The following is an 18706-nucleotide window of genomic DNA, read 5'->3' on the forward strand; positions in this document are numbered from 1 at the left end:
GTTATCAGGTTTCTTTGACAAAAGAAATTTTATTTCTACAGGTTCATTTACAGCAGTGAGTGAAACAGTGAAAAGACTGTAATCATAAAATAGACGAAAATATAAACTAAGCAAAAGAAAATTCTACTAAAACTGACCAAACTCAGGAAGTGTTTTCATGGAGAAACACTGATGTAAAAAAAAAAAAAGACTCTTTGGAAACATATACTTAAAATAATGAGAAAACTATTGTAATATTAGACACTACACTAATGGTGCGGGAGCTGGAACACTTCCTGTAAATCCAGCCGCATAAAGAAAGAGAAAAGTGACGCATAAACATGCAAACAAAGACAAAGTAAGATGGAACCTCTGCTCAGCTCAAGCCAGTTTTATCAATAGAGCAAGTTCCAGTGTTGGGGAGTAATGGAAGACATTTAAAATACAAAAATGTGAGTAACTGTATTCTGTTACAGTTACCGTTTAAAAAGGTGATAATTACATACGATACATACATATGTTTCATATGTTCGGCTGTCCCCTCTCTAATTTTTAAACGCATTGTCAGAAACCCAAACAAACACACAATAAAGGCTCTGAAGCAAGCGTCCTGTTAATGTTGGTGGCATCAGTTACACAATGGACCTGGAGCCAGCACAACAGAACCAACAGTGCACAGGTAGGAATACATTTATTACTTGGAATTTCCAACAATACTTCATATTTAAAGAAGAAAGGGATGAAATCTGACCGTGCAATGAAAACTGTTTGTCAGCAACCAAGCTGCTCTCAGCGTCAAAAGACTCCAACATAAAGAAACATCTGGAAGTAAGCTCTTTTTTAAAACTAACATTAGCCGACTGCAGCTACCTTGTTTTAGTTGTGGTAGCTACCTGGGTTATGTGCCACTTCAGTATCTTCGATTTTACTACTGCTGTGATTTATTACTATTAGAGTGCAGACTGCTAAACTTGGTGGAAAGCATTAACAGCCTGCTAGGTGCAAATAATCATGTGCAGTTCCTAAAGCAGTCTATGAACTAACCTCAGCTAACGCCAGCTAACAATATTAGCTCAGTGGCAAGTAGCCTTCAGTAATAGTAACAAATCACACAGTACATCCATGTAGTTGTAAAAACCATGACAATATATCAAGTAATCTAAAGTATTCAGAACATGTTACTGACATTAAGTAATTTAATGAAATATGTTACAAACTACATTTTGGGGCATGTATTATGTAATCTGTAGTGGAATACATTCTAAAAGTAACCTTCCAACACTGCCAAGTTCACAATAACAGTCATCTCAAAGAGCTTTATGGGTAAGGTTCACATCCCAGAATGAGGTCTGCAGATTTTTGCTTTCAATGATGAAAAAAATTATTAGGATTAAACCACTTTTTATTTTAACTATAAGGGTTGTGTGTGTGTGTGTGTGTGTGTGTGTGTGTGTGTGTGTGTGTGTGTGTGTGTGTGTGTGTATACAGTCAGTAAAAAGACATTTTAAGTTCAATAACTGGCCAATAATGATCTAAGTAATTGTGACTATGATTATCTCTATAACAGTAGCCTTAACTACACTCTTGAAGAGAACCAATCAGACACATGGAGCACTGTGGGGAGGAAGAACTCCCTTCTAACAGGAAGAAACCTCCAACAGGACCAGGCCCAGCGAGGGGTAGCCTGCACAACTGCCATGGGGGGGTGACGAGAAAAAGAAGAGAGATAAGAAAAAGTAAAAGCCTTAACATGTTGTAACATTAACTTCTTTTTCTCATGTTTACATCATGAGAACAGCACAAAAGTGAACAAAACAGGAGACGAAAGGCAGCATTTTTCAAAATATGCAACGTGTTTCTGTAAAAATCAAAACTTACAGACCGGACAAATCTGACAGCCTCACTGTCGGCTCTGAAAGATCAAATCATGATTCATTTGATCCATCGAGTACTTTGTCACATGCAATAAACTACAGAGCTCTGAGATCTGAAAGTTCCTCTGTTAACCTCTTTTATTTTCCTAAGCGTCACTTGAAGATAATCCCACAGAGATGTTTCAGGACGACGATGTCTCGCCTGTGTGAGTTCGCATGTGGCGCCACAAATGACTGCTTTGAACAAAGCTTTTCTCACACATTTGGCAAGAATACCGCTTCTCACCTGTGTGAGATCTCATGTGGGAAGTCAAATGATGCCTTTGACTGAAAGTTTTGTCACATGTTTTACACGAGTATGGCTTCTCACCCGTGTGAGTTCTTACGTGTACAGTCAAGTGACCACTGCGACTGAATGTTTTCCCACATATTTCACAGGAATACGGTTTCTCACCTGTATGAACCGAGGTGTGACTTTTAAAGGTCGATAAGACAGAAAATGCTTTCCCACAGATGTTACAAACATACGGTTTTTCACCTGTGTGAGTTCTCATGTGACACTTCAACGTTGACGCGTCAATAAATCTTTTCTCACATACCTCGCAGGGATAAGGTTTCTCACCTGTGTGAATTCTCACGTGGGTGGTTAAGTGCACTTTTCGAATGAAACGCTTCCCACATGTTTCACAAGAATAGGGTTTCTTACCGGTGTGAATTATCATGTGAAATTTGAGCCTTGATGCATTTATAAATGTTTTCCCACACGTGTAACAGGGATAAGGTTTCTCACCTGTGTGCGTTTTCAGGTGGGCATTAAAGTGGCCCCTTCTATTGAAACCTTTCCCGCAGGTTTCACAAGAAAACATCTTCTTACTTGCATGAGTTCTCATGTGGGCATTAAAATTACCAACTCGATTGAAACTTTTCCCACATGTTTCACATGTGTATGGTTTCTCTCCTGTGTGAATTCTCACGTGGTCCACCAAATTGCATCGATGATTAAAACCTTTCCCACACGTTTCACAAGCATAGGGCTTCTTACCCGTGTGGTTTCTCATGTGGGCATTAAAATTACCAACTCTGTTGAAACTTTTCCCGCATGTTTCACATGTGTATGGCTTTTCACCAGTGTGAATTCTCATGTGGTCCACCAAATTACATCTGTGAGCGAAACCTTTCCCACATATTTTGCAACAGTATCTTTTGTCAACTGTCTGAATTCTTTCAAGATATTTCATTGTGTAAATACGATAGTACTTCTTCCCATTCTCAGCGTCAGGAGGGCTCAGAGGGGAGAGCAGAACATTGTTTGGTCCTGCGTCACTGCAGCCATCTTCCTCGTGAACAGGAGTCACCGTAAAGGTATCAGTCTCCTCCTTCAGCACAACCTGCTCTCCGTCCTGACTGGTGCATGGTTCCTTCCCTTCTTCTTTAATCTGTGAAGATTCTGGGTCCTCTGGACTGGTTCTAACTTCTTCCTCCTCCTCTTTTATCTGTGGAGGTTGGGGGTTCTCCTGACTGGTGCAGAGTTCCTCCTGTTCCTCTTTAATCCGTGGTTGCTGTGGTTCATCCTGGTCCACACCTGAGGGTCTCTCCTGGTCAGTAAGAATCTCCTCCTCTCCATTTTCACGTTGCTGTGGGAGGTCTGGAGGAACAAAGGCAATACGTTACTACACAAATGAAATCTGAAGTGTGCCAAATAATTTGGGCGACACATTTTCAGTCAGAGCAGACCTCAAAGCGGCTAACGGCAGATCAAACTTCCTAACTTCATTACAGAGCATAAACCATCAGAGAGGAGTGTTTTATCTCGCTGATCTTTTGGAGAGAAAAAGGCTGAAGCAGCATGAGTCTGTTACACTGCCATAAATTCAACGTGCAGTTAGTCATCACTATTGCTTACAGGCAAACACTCTGTCACTTTACTCATAGATACCCGTTTGTTTCCTGTCATTTTTGTCCATAGGACAAACAACAATGTATTTTAAGCATCAGTAAGCGAAACCTTTGTGGTGGTGAGAATAAGGAACGGCGGGACCACGGAATATCATTTTGAGCCATTTTTATTCACACTCACCACAACAACAACCACACACACCTGAGTCCCCGTGTTTTAACCCGGCGGGCGTGATTACGGGTGCCGTGCAGGTGCGTCTGCCCTCCCTGCACGGCACCGCAGACCACGTCCCACCACACCTTATTTTACCAAACTGTGCAACAATGTTTTTATCAGAAATCTGGTGAGTTTTCTTCGGTGGAAGGCCAAAACCAGCATTTCTGAAGTTCTCCCTTACAGTGAGACGTCCTCTCTAATAAAACCATCATCTCACAGTGACATATCAATTCCAGATCCGAATCTCCAAGTTAATTAATTGTGCTGATGCAACAGCTCACTTCTAAATTTTGAAGCAAAACGCCTCGCAGCCTGTTATATTATTGTGTGAGGCTTGATGGGGAATAGTGTGCTATGACTTTCGGTGGTGATTCGTCACATGATTTTCACAAAATCCAAAAAACAGAATTTTTCCCGATTCATTTGAATTTGAGAGTGTCTGAAAAAAACGGGCACCAATTTTTATCTAGAATTTGACTTTTCAAGGAATTTTGTTGCCACTGGATGATGTCATCACCTGCTCTAAAAACTGAGTCTGGAGAACAAAGTGGAAGAAATGTCTTTCTCTTTATTTCACGCCCAAAACTTTTGCCCTACACGGACCATATGTGCAGGTCCTTCTCAAAAAATTAGCATATTGTGATAAAGTTCATTATTTTTTGTAATGTACTGATAAACATTAGACTTTCATATATTTTAGATTCATTACACACAACTGAAGTAGTTCAAGCCTTTCATCATTTTAATATTGATGATTCTGGTATACAGCTCATGAAAACCCAAAATTCCTATCTCAAAAAATGAGCATATCATGAAAAGGTTCTCTAAACGAGCTATTAACCTAATCACCTGAATCAACAAACAAACTCTAAACACCTGCAAAAGATCCCTGAGGCTTTTAAAAACTCCCAGCCTGGTTCATTACTCAAAACCGCAATCATGGGTAAGACTGCCGACCTGACTGCTGTCCAGAAGGCCATCATTGACACCCTCAAGCAAGAGGGTAAGACACAGAAAGAAATTGCTGTTCCTAGAGTGCTGTATCAAGGCACCTCAGTGGGAAGTCTGTGGGAAGGAAAAAGTGTGGCAGAAAAGGCTGCACAACGAGAAGAGGTGACCCTGAGGAAGATTGTGGAGAAGGACCGATTCCAGACCTTGGGGGACCTGCGGAAGCAGTGGACTGAGTCTGGAGTAGAAACATCCAGAGCCACCGTGTACAGGCGTGTGCAGGAAATGGGCTACAGGTGCCGCATTTGAACCAGAAACAGCGGCAGAAGCGCCTGACCTGGGCTACAGAGAAGCAGCGCTGGACTGTTGCTCAGTGGTCCAAAGTACTGTTTCGAATGGAAGCAACTTTTGCATGTCATTCGGAAATCAAGGTGCCAGAGTCTGGAGGAAGACTGGAGAGAGGGAAATGCCAAAATGCCTGAAGTCCAGTGTCAAGTACCCACAGTCAGTGATGGTCTGGGTGCCATGTCAGCTGCTGGTGTTGGTCCACTGTGTTTTATCAAGGGCAGGGTCAATGCAGCTATCAGGAGATTTTGGAGCACTTCATGCTTCCATCTGCTGAAAAGCTTTATAGAGATGAAGATTTCATTTTTCAGCACGACCTGGCACCTGCTCACAGTGCCAAAACCACTGGTAACTGGTTTACTGACCATGGTACTACTGTGCTCAATTGGCCTGCCAGCTCTCCTGACCTGAACCCCATAGAGAATCTGTGGGATATTGTGAAGAGAAAGTTGAGACGCAAGTCCCGACACTCTGGATGAGCTTAAGGCCGCTATCGAAGCATCCTGGGCCTCCATAACACCTCAGCAGTGCCACAGGCTGATTGCCTCCATGCCACGCCGCATTGAAGCAGTCATCTCTGCAAAAGGATTCCCGACCAAGTATTGAGTGTATAACTGAACATAATTATTTGAAGGTTGACTTTTTTTGTATTAAAAACACTTTTCTTTTATTGGTCGGGTGAAATATGCTAATTTTTTGAGATAGGACTTTTGGGTTTTCATGAGCTGCATGCCAAAACCATCAATATTAAAACAATGAAAGGCTTGAACTACTTCAGTTGTGTGTAATGAATCTAAAATATATGAAAGTCTAATGTTTATCAGTACATTACAGAAAATAAGGAACTTTATCACAATATGCTAATTTTTTGAGAAGGACCTGTACATCACAGGATAGCCACTGTATTCCTCTTTCAAGTCATTCTCATTGAGATGGGAAGTTGCTGCTGCTCACAGTGAAAATATTTTTCCAATAAAATTTGTTGCAGAGCCACATTTCTGTTTGCCAGGCTCATTCTAGGTCTGACGCTGAGGTACAGCTGTGTGTGTCTTATGTTCTAGGTTTAGTCATATAACTCATATCAATATCAGCACCTTTGATGTTTTTAAGTAGCTTCATATAAAGAGACTTTGTGTTAATTACAGATGTTCAGAGGATCCGTTTGCCATCAACCAAGACAGGAAACTTCTTAGGAAAATTAAAATTGAACTTGCTTATTATTTAAATGATTATTTATGTTTTGTTTGTTTTTATAAATAATGAATAAATACGAATTTTTGCCTGGGGGCCCAACAGACTCTACAATCACCACTGGAGGTTTTTGGTTTTAAATAACTACTCTCGCCACAAGGGGGCAGTAATGCAAAATTCCTTTTACTTTTAAAGCCCTTCAGGCCCTCAGAATAACAAATATTAACCTGGAAATTAGCATTTTAATACCTGGGGGAATTTTTCCTGTCACTGCTTACAGATCTCTACTGAAACTCAAACACCTATTACTGGTTCCACCTATTTCCTGACCAGGCTCCGGATCACGGGGGCCTCCCTCTTCCCAGCCAGCTTCTCCAACTCATTCCAAGCCATCTGAGACGTAATCTCTCCAGTGTGCCCCAAGTCTGCCCTGGAGGCTTCTCCTGGTAGGACATGCCTGGAACACCTCACCCAGGAGCCATCCTGGCCAGATGCCCGAATATCTCCACTTGCTCCTTGAGGAGCTCGGAGACGCTCCTGAATAACCAAGCTCCTCACCCTCCCTCTGACGCAGAGTCCAGACACCGTTTGGACGACGCTCGTTTTCTCCGCCTTCATCTGTGATCTCACTCACTCAGTTTCTGCCCACAGCTCATGGATATCAAACAATAACAGATGTACCAAGCTGTGGTCTACACTCACTCATTAACACTAATCTCTAATCAGCCAATGACATGGCAGCAGCTCAGTGTATTTATGCATGTAGAGATGGTGACGACAATCAGCCGGGGGTCAAACTGAGCATCAGAAAATTGAGGAAGAAAAGTGATTTAAGAAACTTTTAGTGTCCTATTTCAGAAACTGCTGATTGGCTGGTTTTCCCACACAGACATCTCAGAGTTTACAAAGAAGTAGGGCAGGGCGATATGACCAAAAATACTTACAACGATGTACATTTGAAAATTTGCGATAACGATATAACGGACGATATAATTGATGCGAGACAAAATACTTTACAACTCCACAACTTTACTAGTGCAAAAAAACCCCATGAATGTATTTTCACGTAAACAAGCAGCTGTTTTTATGTGTATATATAACATTTTAACAGTGCAAATGCAAATTCCTTGCTGACAGTTTAACCAAAAGGCAAATGGGCTGACATATGCTGAGCATAACCATGTATAATAACCACCAAAGGTAAAAAGAGGAGCTTTGAAACATGGAACTGCAGTAAAAAACAGTCAGATACGTCTAACTTGACTCAACTCATTCTTCACTTTTGTACCATTGACTCATAATGCTGAATTCTCTCACAGCTGCTCTGTTCCCATGTTCTACTGCATGACCGATAGCCTTGAGTTTAAAATCCGCTTCATGCGCACGTCTCTTAACAGCTGCCATTTTGGGTCCTTATACACAAACAATACGGTAACGTCATGTTGAAGCACGGTACGCATCACTCCGCGAGGCTCAGCCTACGATAGCCGTAATGCTCCGACAGTCCATCAAGCGGTGCAGCTTCGCAGCTTAGCAAAGTCGTACTGAAACATTTTTTGACAGACTTTTGAGTGCCGGACGAAAGCTAAACCAGCTCCACCACTGAAGTTGCAGCATTTTTACAAACCAGTTCTGGTTCATCCGTTTCATTCAGCGATCTGCTTTCACTCTTCTCATTCTCCGTCACCGCCATGCTTTTTCTGCCATGTGTTTATGAAAACACTGCACATGCGCCTTTTCCTCATATTCTATCACAATATTTCATTTTCTTATCATTGCCTAACATTATACCGGTGTTACCGTGAATGGTATGAAACTATCCGGAGAGCAGCAGTTCTCTGAGAGGAAGTACCTTCTTTGTGTCAGAGGAGAACGGCAGAACTCTGAGACAGGACGACAGCAGTAACTAAAATCGCTGCTCGTCACATCCAAAGTGATCAGAAGAGCATCTCTGAATGGGCGGCATGCTAAAGCCTGAAGCAGAAGACCACAGCGGGTACCACCGCTGTCAGAACGGACAAGACACCGAGGCTACAGTTTTCAGTCTCACTAAAACTAAAACACAAGAAGGAAAAACGTTTCCGGGTATGATCAGTCTCGAGGTCAGAGCAACCATGGAAACATGGATCCATCCTGCCGGCATCGGCAGCTCAGCCTGCCGCTGGTGTAACGCTGCTGGGAAATCGTCTCAGGTGACTATTACTGTTCTGCATCTCTGTGTCAGTGAGAGGACGAATAGAAACATTCGCTGACACGAATCAGGAGCAAACATGTGACCTCAAATCGCTTTCTGACTTTAAAGCCACAATTTTAGACAAGTGGAGGCTCCACCAGCTGTTCAGATACCACATCACCGTCATCTTCCATTAGTACCATTCTCACACTGCTTTAATACAAACATGTGATGGCACAGACATGATGCAGCACCGATATCGATCCATGAAACGCAGATAAGGAAACAGAATGATTCCTTTGACTTTTGATTGGCCAACAGTAAATACTTTAACTGGTAGTTTATTAGTTTTATATTTTAAGTAACACATTTCAGGTTCAGGCAGGGAGGAGTGCAGCGTGCTGTCAGCATACTTATCAGAATAAAACAGCAGCATGTTCTAATCTGGTTTATCTTGTTCGACGTGGAAGATGGTTTTCTCCTCTGTAACAGTCACTGCATTACACTGATATGATATCAGAGCGACAATGAGCGAGAACAGCGTCACACAGTTTGGATATAATAGTAACAGGAACAAGTACAACAAAATGTTGTTTTTGCTCAACTTTCAGCTTTAATGTGTGACATCATCCAGCTTTTAGATTCTTAAAGAGCCGGATGTGCCTCGTGTCTGAGACGCTGTTACACCAGGACAGGTCTGGTTTCTACTGACCTCCCAACCTGCTGTCAGACTCGCGACATCCTTCACGAGCTCCGTGTTCAGAGATTTACCCTCAAACTGAAGAATCGAGCTCAGTGAAGCCGTTTACATTTCACAGCTTCGTGGACCCTTAAAGTAAACCACTGACAGCAGGCAAACTTACATCAGTACAGCCAACGCATAGCCCAGAGGCGCAGGTTTGACACCAAAGGGGGGCGAAAGCTGAGGATGACGCCGGAAGTGACCCCGTGACTCTCGGCCATGTTGGCTCAGGCTGTCCGCGCGGACACCCGCGTGCAAGACCGCTGTGGCACAACTCCTCGCTAGCTTTTCGGCACGTGCAGGTTTTACACACCTGTGAGGAGCAGCTTCCGCTGCAGCCGCCGGTGACGGTCGAGCTCCTCCTCGTACTGCACGAAGGTTTTCTCCACCTCGCTGAAGATTTCCTCCGCGGCTGCCGTCAGCCTCCGCTGGATAAAGTCCTTCAGATACTCAAGAGTACACATGACTACTGCAGTAACCCGAGTACTGAGCGGGGGAATACTACACCGTGCTCCGGCTCGGTCCGCGCCTCAGGAGAGCCGCTGCTGCAAACCTGCTTCTTCTACGCATGCGCCCAAAGGGTTCTTCCTCTCCCGGAGTTTCACAATAAAAGCCCTGTACAGACGAAAAGCAACTTAGTGAAATGTCACAGAGACACAGAAGAAAATCGAAAAAAGGAAAAATGAGGATTTCTGCACAAAATAATAATAAATAAAGAACCATATTTTCATGTTTGTTCTTGTGTATTTCTTTTATTTGTAGGTCACCACAAGAAAGAGGAAGGATGTACCCGACTGGAGTCTCAACACACATTAAATACATAAAAGTTTAATATAAGTGTAGTGTCCATTTGAACTCCTTACAGTTCTCATGTTACTTATATTTAAAAGGAGCGCACCCAGGACACAAGAGTCAAACCACTTTGTTCACTCCTTTATTTTCCACACAAACCTTCACAATAAATTTCATGAAATAATCACAAATAAATTATTCTCAAATATCAAAATTCAGAATATGTATTAAAGTATGTCACCTCAGTAAAAATGTGACTGTAAAGGACACTTACAGGAGTATAAAGTTACAGATGTGTAAAGTTGTCTGGAGCTCGCTCTTCTTCACAGCGTCGTGTCACTCGTTCCACTTCCACCACAGCTCTTCTGCTGGGTTCAGCTGTGGACTCGGCCTGTGCCGTCGCAGACCTGAGTTGTGCTGCGTGCTCTTTCTATAGAGAGGAGGCTTTCTCCTGCAATTGTGATGTCATGAACTTTAACCTTTGACATGCTAACTGAAGCCTGTAGAGACTGAGATGGAGCTTTTGTTCCAGTTTCTCTGAGAGCTGGATGGATTGAATCTGCTGGGATTCTCCAGCAGAGAAGGACTGGGTGAGAGAGGGAGGTCGGGGTGAGAGAGGGAGGTCGACGTGAGAGAGGGAGGTCGGGGTGAGAGAGGGAGGTCTGGGTGAGAGAGGGAGGTCTGGGGGAGAGGTGGGCTCCTTTAGGTTAAGGGAAGAGAAACTTGAGCTTTTTAAAAACACCTCAGTGTTTCTGCTGGATTCTAATGTTGTTATTTACACACAGACCAAGAAAACGTCCAAACACATGAGCCGCTCGCACTGCTCAGTCTTTACACTCATTTATTTCCCAGAACACTAACTCTAACTCAGTGACAGATGTCGGTGATCCCGCTCGGAGAACTAAAGAGAAACAAACAGGCTAAAAGACGGGGCTCACACCGAGCCACCGAGACTTCATGAAAACATGAAAGATTCACGTTTTTCTGCCTTGAACTGTTGGTGCTGTTTCCCTCAGACTGAAAACAGATAGTAACAGACTCGTTTCACACGAGGCTGCTGCTGCAGCGCGGTCCAGTCGATGTGTCCACACGTTTTCTGCCCATCGGTGCTTCAGGACGACCACGTCTCAGCTGCGTGGTGTAGCTGCCACAGTCACGGCCTCTCAGCTGCGTGGTTCTCACGTGGATTTTAAGGACATGCTGTAACTTTTCTTCCACATATTGCAGCTCTGTGCAAAATGTGCTTTGTGCCTTTTAAGTGATGAGAACTCAGAGAACCTGGTCCCACAGCTCTTGCAAACATAAGGCTTCTCCCCTGTGTGAGACCTCATGTGGCGTAACAGATTACTGCCTCGATTGAAAGACTTCCCGCACGTTTCGCAGGAATAGGGCTTCTCACTCGTGTGGATTTTTGTGTGGGATAATAAATTACTGCGCCGATTGAAAGACTTGCCGCACGTTGGGCAACAAAACTGCTTCCTTCCTTCCTCACTTTCCTCATATGTGGCAGTCACCATGAAGGCATCAGGCCCCCGAGAGAAGAGCTGCTCCATGTCTGGTTCACTGTGCTCTCCTTCCTCAGCAACAGTCACCATGAAGGTATCCGTCTCCTCCTTCAGTCCCAGCTGCTCTCCCTCCTGACTGCTGCACAGTTCCTCCTCTTCCTCTTTAATCTGTGGAGCTTCTGGTTCCTCCTGCTCCACACTGGAGCTCCTCTCCTGGTTCCAGAGCTGCTGCTCAGGGAGAACCTCCTCCTCCTTACCTACAGGCTGCTGTGGGACATCTAAACAAAGTTGCACAAGAAATAAGTTAACAGTATGATGATAGTAAAACCCACAGAGATCCTGGTGAGGGTTAGTGAACTCTGTGGTTCACTCACACACACAAAGGTCAGGAGCATCAGATTTAACATCCAGTTTTTAAATATGAGACATAAAAAAAGAAAGAATGGCTTCAAGAGGTTCATAACTAAAAACAAAGATTTCCTGTTGGGGAGAAGTTTCAGCTTTATAGGTGTATAACAAATCCAGCCATCCATTAAGTTCCTCTGACTCATCCAAGCCTGGGTCAGAGGGGTCTCAGCAGACGTGCCCTCCCTGCAGAAGGTGAGGAGGAAACAAAGGCTGATGATCTGACAGCTCTGTCTCCCAGCAGGCCGTGGACAGAGTTTCATTCCTGCTTATTGGATTCTACAACTAACTTCTCATAACTGGAGGAGTCGGTTTTGTTGTGTGGAGGCAAAAACAAAGTGATGTTATGTGGTGTGTATATTATGTTAGAAATATGTTCGTTATCATTATGACTGCAGATTATATCAACAAGGACGCTGATTGAATATTGACCGATAACTGTGGCGAAGGGGCGGGACATGCGCACTTCTTCCCACTCCTTTCCTTGTATGTTATTTTGTAAAGCTGTTTGTTTGTCTTTGCTAAATGAACTTCGGTATATTGTTTACATGTTTGGAATAAAGCGGATCCAGCCAACCACCGATCGGCTCCAGAGCTCGTGCATCAGCCAGGTGTGTTCAGGTGAGCTGATGCGCAGCCTCCCTGTTGTTGCTGAGCTCAGCTCATCAGACAGTTTCTGGCACCCGTGCAGCACATTCATGGGTGGAGCAGGTCAGTGGCTGTATCCCAATCCAGGGTCTGCAGCCTTAAAGGCCGCATTTTAAGGCCGATTACGTCACAGCGGCGCGCCGAAGGCTGTCCCAATTCAAAGGCTGCTCGAAATGCGGCCCTCAAATGCGTCCTTCATTTCCCTGAATTTTAAGGATGTGGCGGTGTAGACTTCGTGGCCCAACATATCCCAGAATGCATAGCGCGGCGGTGGGGGTGGATAATTTTGCCGAAAAAAAAGAAGAGTAAACTTTAAGTAGTGAATATTATGTCACTTATTTATGTGCAAATATTTAATAACGAAGAACATTAAACATTGCTGTTGGCCACATGTCGGCAAAGTCATGTGACATCAGTGACGTTTGTACTAACTTGGTTTTAAAGCCTTTACTTTGAAATATACGCCGTCCAATAGCTGAGCTTCATCTCACAGAGAATGATCAAAGATCATGTAGGAACAAACAAACAAATGCACAAAAGATTTTCTCCTTCATTTCTGTCAAACACAGCTGTATGAAACGTTTCCAGCTGTTAGTATCATGGTTGCTAGGCAACCTGGGCAGCGCAACGGAGGCTAGACCGTCCCACTTCACAAGCCTCGCACTTCCGGCCTTAGCGGCCTTTGAGCACGCGGCCCTTGAGGATCGTTGAGGCTGCAGACCCTGAATTGGGACACAGCCAGTGAGTCACGGGTACACAGCTGTGCTGCACACATTCCAAGTTTTACCACAGTTTACGTTCACTGCCGCCATCTTGGATGTGGGCTCGTGGGCTACGTTTCATAATAAAATTCCGACTCCCAGTTTGACCTCGAACGCAGCACCGCTGGCTGGATTTCCGGCACGTGCAGGTTTTACACACCTGTGAGGAGCAGCTTCCGCTGCAGCCGCCGGTGACGGTCGAGCTCCTCCTCGTACTGCACGAAGGTTTTCTCCACCTCGCTGAAGATTTCCTCCGCGGCTGCCGTCAGCCTCCGCTGGATAAAGTCCTTCAGATACTCAAGAGTACACATGACTACTGCAGTAACCCGAGTACTGAGCGGGGGAATACTACACCGTGCTCCGGCTCGGTCCGCGCCTCAGGAGAGCCGCTGCTGCAAACCTGCTTCTTCTACGCATGCGCCCAAAGGGCTTATTCGTGTTCCAGAGTTTCATAATAAAAGCCCTGTACAGACGAAAAGCAAATGTAAAATGTCTAAAATGGAGAGATTTGTGGCAGGTTGCAGGATTAAGATGAAAAACTTGCTTCATGAGTCAGAATCATCCAAAGTTTTAAAGCTAAACCAAATAAACCCGCAGAAGAAATCATTTTTTGTTTTTTTAAAAGCTTTACACTTCACACTTTACTCATCAGATAAGCTTTGTTTTTATAAAGTACATCCATCCACGAAGCAAAGAAATTATTTGAAAAATGCATTATTGCACAAAGTAGCAGTAAAAACAACAAAGACACATTTTCATATTTGTTCTTTATTCTCTTCATCTGTAGGGTACCATGCTGAAAAACACCTGATATTTATACACCTGATGAAAATGCGTTTAATCTTTCTGCCGTCTGGTTTAAACCCTGTGTGGTCTGGAGCTGTCGAGTCCAATAACACAGCATCCGCCCCATGATTCAGCTGAGAACACTTGCATATCCGCTCCACGGACGAGCAGGTGGATAGAGAGAGAGAGGTCTGTAAGTGGGAGAAAACTGATGGGCTACAAATGAGCTCGTGGCACAGCCACACTAAAGTTCAGGAGCACGTGAGCCACAGCGACGAATGTAAGGGTGAAAAGGTTCGTCGGACTCTGGAAGGAAAGAGAACTTATAGAAGCTGCTTGTTGAAAACTTCAGACTCCCAGTGGCTTCCCCTCCACTTCCCCACTGTTGTGACAAAATTCCACAGAGGCTGTTGTGGAAATTGACATTACCACAGGAAGCACATACAGGTACACAGACTGAATAACCAAGATTTTCTCAAAACATATCTTTAGACTCAAAAACACACGCCCACTCCCACTGCTAGTGCCACTCGATTAATTCAGTGGCGGATGTCATGGTGCACAGCAAGAGGACGTCTCCGCTGCGTGGTGCAGTAACGCTGATACAGTCACGGCCTCTCAGCTGTGTGGTTTCTCAGGAGGATTTTAAAGAAGCTTTTCTTCCACATTCAGCAGCTCCTCCTCTGTGCCTTTTAAGTGACGATGAGTCAGCGAACCTGGTCCCACAGCTCTTACAAACATAAGGCTTCTCCCCTGTGTGAGACCTCATGTGGCGTAACAGATTACTGCCTCGATTGAAAGACTTCCCGCACGTTTCGCAGGAATAGGGCTTCTCACTCGTGTGGATTTTTGTGTGGGATAATAAATTACTGCGCCGATTGAAAGACTTGCCACACGTTGGGCAACAAAACGGTTTCTCACCTCTGTGAATTCTGCTGTGGACGTACAAATCAGTTCTTCGATTAAAACCTTTCCCACATGTTTGGCAAGAATACGGCTTTTCATCTGCGTGGATAAACATGTGCATGTTAAACGTTGACAATTTAAAAAATCTCTTCCCACAGATGTTGCACAGATAGGGCTTCTCGCCGGTGTGCACTCTCGTGTGGACCAGCAAAATGGACTTTTGAGCAAAACCTTTCCCACACGTTTTGCAGGAATAGGGCTTCTGGCACGTGTGGACCGCGGCGTGCCGGGTAAGGGTCGATGAGGTCAAGCATCTTTTCCCACAGGTGTTACAAACATAGGGCTTATCACCTGTGTGTGTTCTCATGTGCACAGTCAGAGCATCCTTCTGAGAAAAACCTTTCCCACACATCTCACAGGGATACGGCTTCTCGCCTGTGTGGATTCTCTGATGTCTTTGCATCCGGGATCTGTACTTGAAGCCTTTTCCACAAACGTCACATGTTACAGATTTGCTGGCCGTGTCAGAGCGACGCTGGCTCGGAGCGTCGTCTGCACCGAGACGTCTGCGATTTCTCATTTTTGGCTTTAAACCGAAACTCACAGTTAATCCTGAGTCAGCATTCTTGCTTCCTTTCTCACTTTCTTCCACCATGAAGGTCTCAGTCTCCTGGCTCACCTCCTGACAGAACTCCTCCTGTTCCTCTTTAATCTGTGGAGCTTCTGGTTCCTCCTGGTCCACACTGGAGCTCCTCTCCTGGTTCCAGAGCTGCTGCTCAGTGAGAACCTCCTCCTCCTCCTCCTCACAGACATGCTGCTGTGGGACGTCTAAACAAAAGTGCACAAGAAATAAGTTATTATTTCCACTTTTGCATAGAAGAAATAAAAATGACCGATTAGTGAAGCTGAGAAGGAGATGAAGGTAAACTAATATTCTGTTGGTATGTTTGCATTTAGTCCTATTAAGTCTGGTACAAACACCGGGGGATAAATTAGGCTCAGAACATTAATGGGATGACTTGTGCCCGGTGGCTCCACTGACAGAGATCACAGGTTTGAGACCAGGAGGAGACACAGGCCTGTCTGTGCTTCCCAATGATCCCAAGCCTGGATAAATGTGCGGGCAGCATCAGGAGGAACAGCTGGTAACATGTCACTGAATGAAAACGTGGACTCTTCTGCTGAAACTAGATCCTGACTCAGATCCACAGGAGTCACACTCGGCTGTGGTTCACTGAAATGGTTTCATGCTACACACCTGTCCTTTGTGTCTTCATCTGTGGGCTGCAGGTGACGTCCTCGTGTTCCTGCTGAGGACTGCTCTCGTTCCAGATGATGACGTCTACACTCTCCTCCTTCACTACCAGCTGCTCTCCCTCCTGTTCCTCTTTAATCTGTGGAGGTTCTGGATCCTCTTGGCCACAGAGCTGCTGCTCGGGGAGAACCTCCTCCTCCCTGCTGACATGTTGCTGTGGGTCGTCTGCACATGTTTAAAGCACAAGGCAAGCAAAGGTCGAGTGCTTTATTGAAAACACCACATTAAAACATACGACTACTGCTGATTATTTTTATGTGGCCAAAGCTTCAGAGATCCATGAAGAAACCGTGGATCCGACTTGACTCTTTAAACGTGAACATTTAAAATGTGAACATTTAAAATAAGCTGACAAAGAAATGCTCATTTTTTCTCACTTTAAACGATTTGTTTTCTGTTCTTTTGTGAATACAGTCCAGATTTATGAGATCAGCGCATCACTGGATTCATTTTCATGTGTCTGTATTTCACACAGCATCCAGTCTCTACTGCAACTACCAGGACGGACACGTGACAGAAACACCGGAAGTACTGAATTAAAAGTAAAAAACGTTCTCATGAAATCAGAGAAAAAATGTGCGCGTGCCCTGTCCACCGTGACCTCCCCACAGGCTGATTCTGTTCACCGGGACAAACTTCTCATCATCATCAGGTGACTTCCTCAGTCTCAGCTGACTGCAGGTTTCCAAACAAACAGCACGTGTGCACGATGACTGAAACCGTGACGTCACTTTATGATCACTAATATGCAAATTATCACGACCATCGATCAACAACCACTGATCAAAAACGTGACGTCAGTAATCTGTTAACGCCGTTTGCGTTCGCTGCTGTGTAGCGTGACGCGTTTCTTCTGCTGGTTCTTTTACCCTCAGTGTTTCTGTCACGAAGCCCGTGGAAATGATTCTAGCTTTCCCACAGAGCTCCACGTCACAGACTCACCTGTCCTGTGCAGCTTGATTTGGGGTTTCCAGGTGATATCCAGCAGTCTGCGCTGACGGTCGATCTCTTCCTCGTACTGGACGATCGTTTTTTCAAACTCCAAGAATATTTGTTCAGCAGCAGCAGTTAGTCGCTCGTTGATGAACTCTCTCAGATACTGAACTGAAGGCATCGTTGCTGCCGCAGCTCACACACTCAGCTCACACACTCAGCTCACACAACAACAACAGTTTTCATTGATTACTTCCGCCGAATTTCTTCTTCGTCTGATGAATTTCCAGCAGCTTGCGGACTGTGAAATGTCGTGCTGCCCTCTACAGACAGGAGTCTGTTGGACAGCCGGACTCGATCACACCCGATCTGCGATCTGCTTAGACGTTTGAGACTGAAGATTAAAATAAATAATAAGTAAAAATGAAGAAATTCAAAGAAAACTTTCACCAGTTTACAACAAAACAAACTAAGAAGCAAGAAAAATTAACAAAAAAGGGCAAGAAGCACAACAACAAACTGCAAAAACAAACAAAATAACAACAATAACAATAATAATAATACATTTTAATTTAAAAATGACCACTAATGGTACATTTCTGGTAGTTTAACAGTATAAAGGTTTTGGAGAAAATTGCAAAATAACAAGAAGGCAAATTTTAAATATTTGGAAAAATTATGAGAAAATGTTTGTACATGTACAAGAAAAATGTCGTCGAGTGGGCGTATTTAGGAAAAAACCCCAAAAAACAAAACGTTTTCCAAATTTGTTTCTAATTTTAATTTTGAGTTAATGTTGAGTTTGTTGATTTTTACACTGTTCTGTTTCCATGATTATCTCAGTGTTTTTGGTTCTGTGTGTGTGTAAATGGTAAATGGACTGATTCTTATATAGAGCTTTTCTACTCTCCCGGCGTGCTCAGAGTGCTGTTACAACATGGCACATTCACCCAATCACACCCATTCTCACAAGCACTGACTCTAAACTGAGTGTTTTTCTAACGACGTTCGCACACATTCACACTCCGATGGATGCACCAGAGAGCAACTTGGGGTTAGTATCTTGCCCAAGGATACTTGGCATGCAGACACACACACACTTTCTTGTGCAGCCTGCATTATCTGAATGTAACCGTGCTTCTTCTTTTAGTGGTTGTGAGCTTCAGCTGCTTCAGGTCTGCCTGGTTGTTGGTTCAGGTCTTTGTCTTTGTGCTGCTGATCGTCCTCCTTCTGTCTCGGGCTGTTTTTATGTCTCGGTCGCTCTGCGTTCATGTTAGGTTTAGTCTCCTC

General features: G+C 44.2%; 2 protein-coding genes across 4 annotated transcripts; both read right to left on the bottom strand.

Moving 5' to 3' along the window:
- Positions 1 to 1399: 1399 nt before the first annotated feature.
- LOC308383932 (uncharacterized protein) lies at positions 1400 to 13981 on the bottom strand. 3 transcript variants are annotated; one of them, XM_080862182.1, is made up of 4 exons: positions 13637 to 13906; positions 10432 to 11940; positions 9679 to 9980; positions 1400 to 3498 (listed from the first exon to the last, which is right to left on the bottom strand). In XM_080862182.1, exons 3-4 carry the CDS (start codon positions 9827 to 9829, stop codon positions 2036 to 2038), a joined length of 1614 nt encoding a protein of 537 aa, XP_080718308.1. In that variant the 5' UTR covers positions 9830 to 9980; positions 10432 to 11940; positions 13637 to 13906; the 3' UTR covers positions 1400 to 2035. The 3 variants fall into 3 exon arrangements, with proteins under 3 accessions (XP_080718308.1, XP_080718309.1, XP_080718310.1); XM_080862183.1 differs by lacking the exon at positions 10432 to 11940; XM_080862184.1 differs by lacking the exon at positions 1400 to 3498 and having other exon boundaries at positions 9831 to 9980; positions 13637 to 13981.
- Positions 13982 to 14228: 247 nt separating this feature from the next.
- LOC308383934 (uncharacterized protein) lies at positions 14229 to 17653 on the bottom strand. Its single transcript, XM_080862186.1, has 3 exons — positions 17426 to 17653; positions 16427 to 16648; positions 14229 to 15996 (listed from the first exon to the last, which is right to left on the bottom strand). The coding sequence occupies exons 1-3, from the start codon at positions 17595 to 17597 to the stop codon at positions 14897 to 14899; spliced, it is 1494 nt and encodes a 497-aa protein (XP_080718312.1). The 5' UTR covers positions 17598 to 17653; the 3' UTR covers positions 14229 to 14896.
- Positions 17654 to 18706: the final 1053 nt, after the last annotated feature.

The sequence above is a fragment of the Rhamphochromis sp. 'chilingali' genome, assembly GCF_963969265.1.
Source record: "Rhamphochromis sp. 'chilingali' genome assembly, chromosome: 16".
In the NCBI taxonomy this organism is placed as follows: Eukaryota; Metazoa; Chordata; class Actinopteri; order Cichliformes; family Cichlidae; genus Rhamphochromis; species Rhamphochromis sp. 'chilingali'.

Coding starts and splice junctions, on each gene's coding strand:
- LOC308383932 (XM_080862183.1), bottom strand. CDS start 9,829: ATGTGTACTCTTGAGTATCTGAAGGACTTTATCCAGCGGAGGCTGACG. Junction 3,499..9,678: donor GCGGAAGCTGCTCCTCACAG/GTGTGTAAAACC, acceptor TTGTTCCTCCAG/ACCTCCCACAGCAACGTGAA.
- LOC308383934 (XM_080862186.1), bottom strand. CDS start 17,597: ATGCCTTCAGTTCAGTATCTGAGAGAGTTCATCAACGAGCGACTAACT. Junction 16,649..17,425: donor AATCAAGCTGCACAGGACAG/GTGAGTCTGTGA, acceptor AAACATGTGCAG/ACGACCCACAGCAACATGTC. Junction 15,997..16,426: donor GATGAAGACACAAAGGACAG/GTGTGTAGCATG, acceptor ACTTTTGTTTAG/ACGTCCCACAGCAGCATGTC.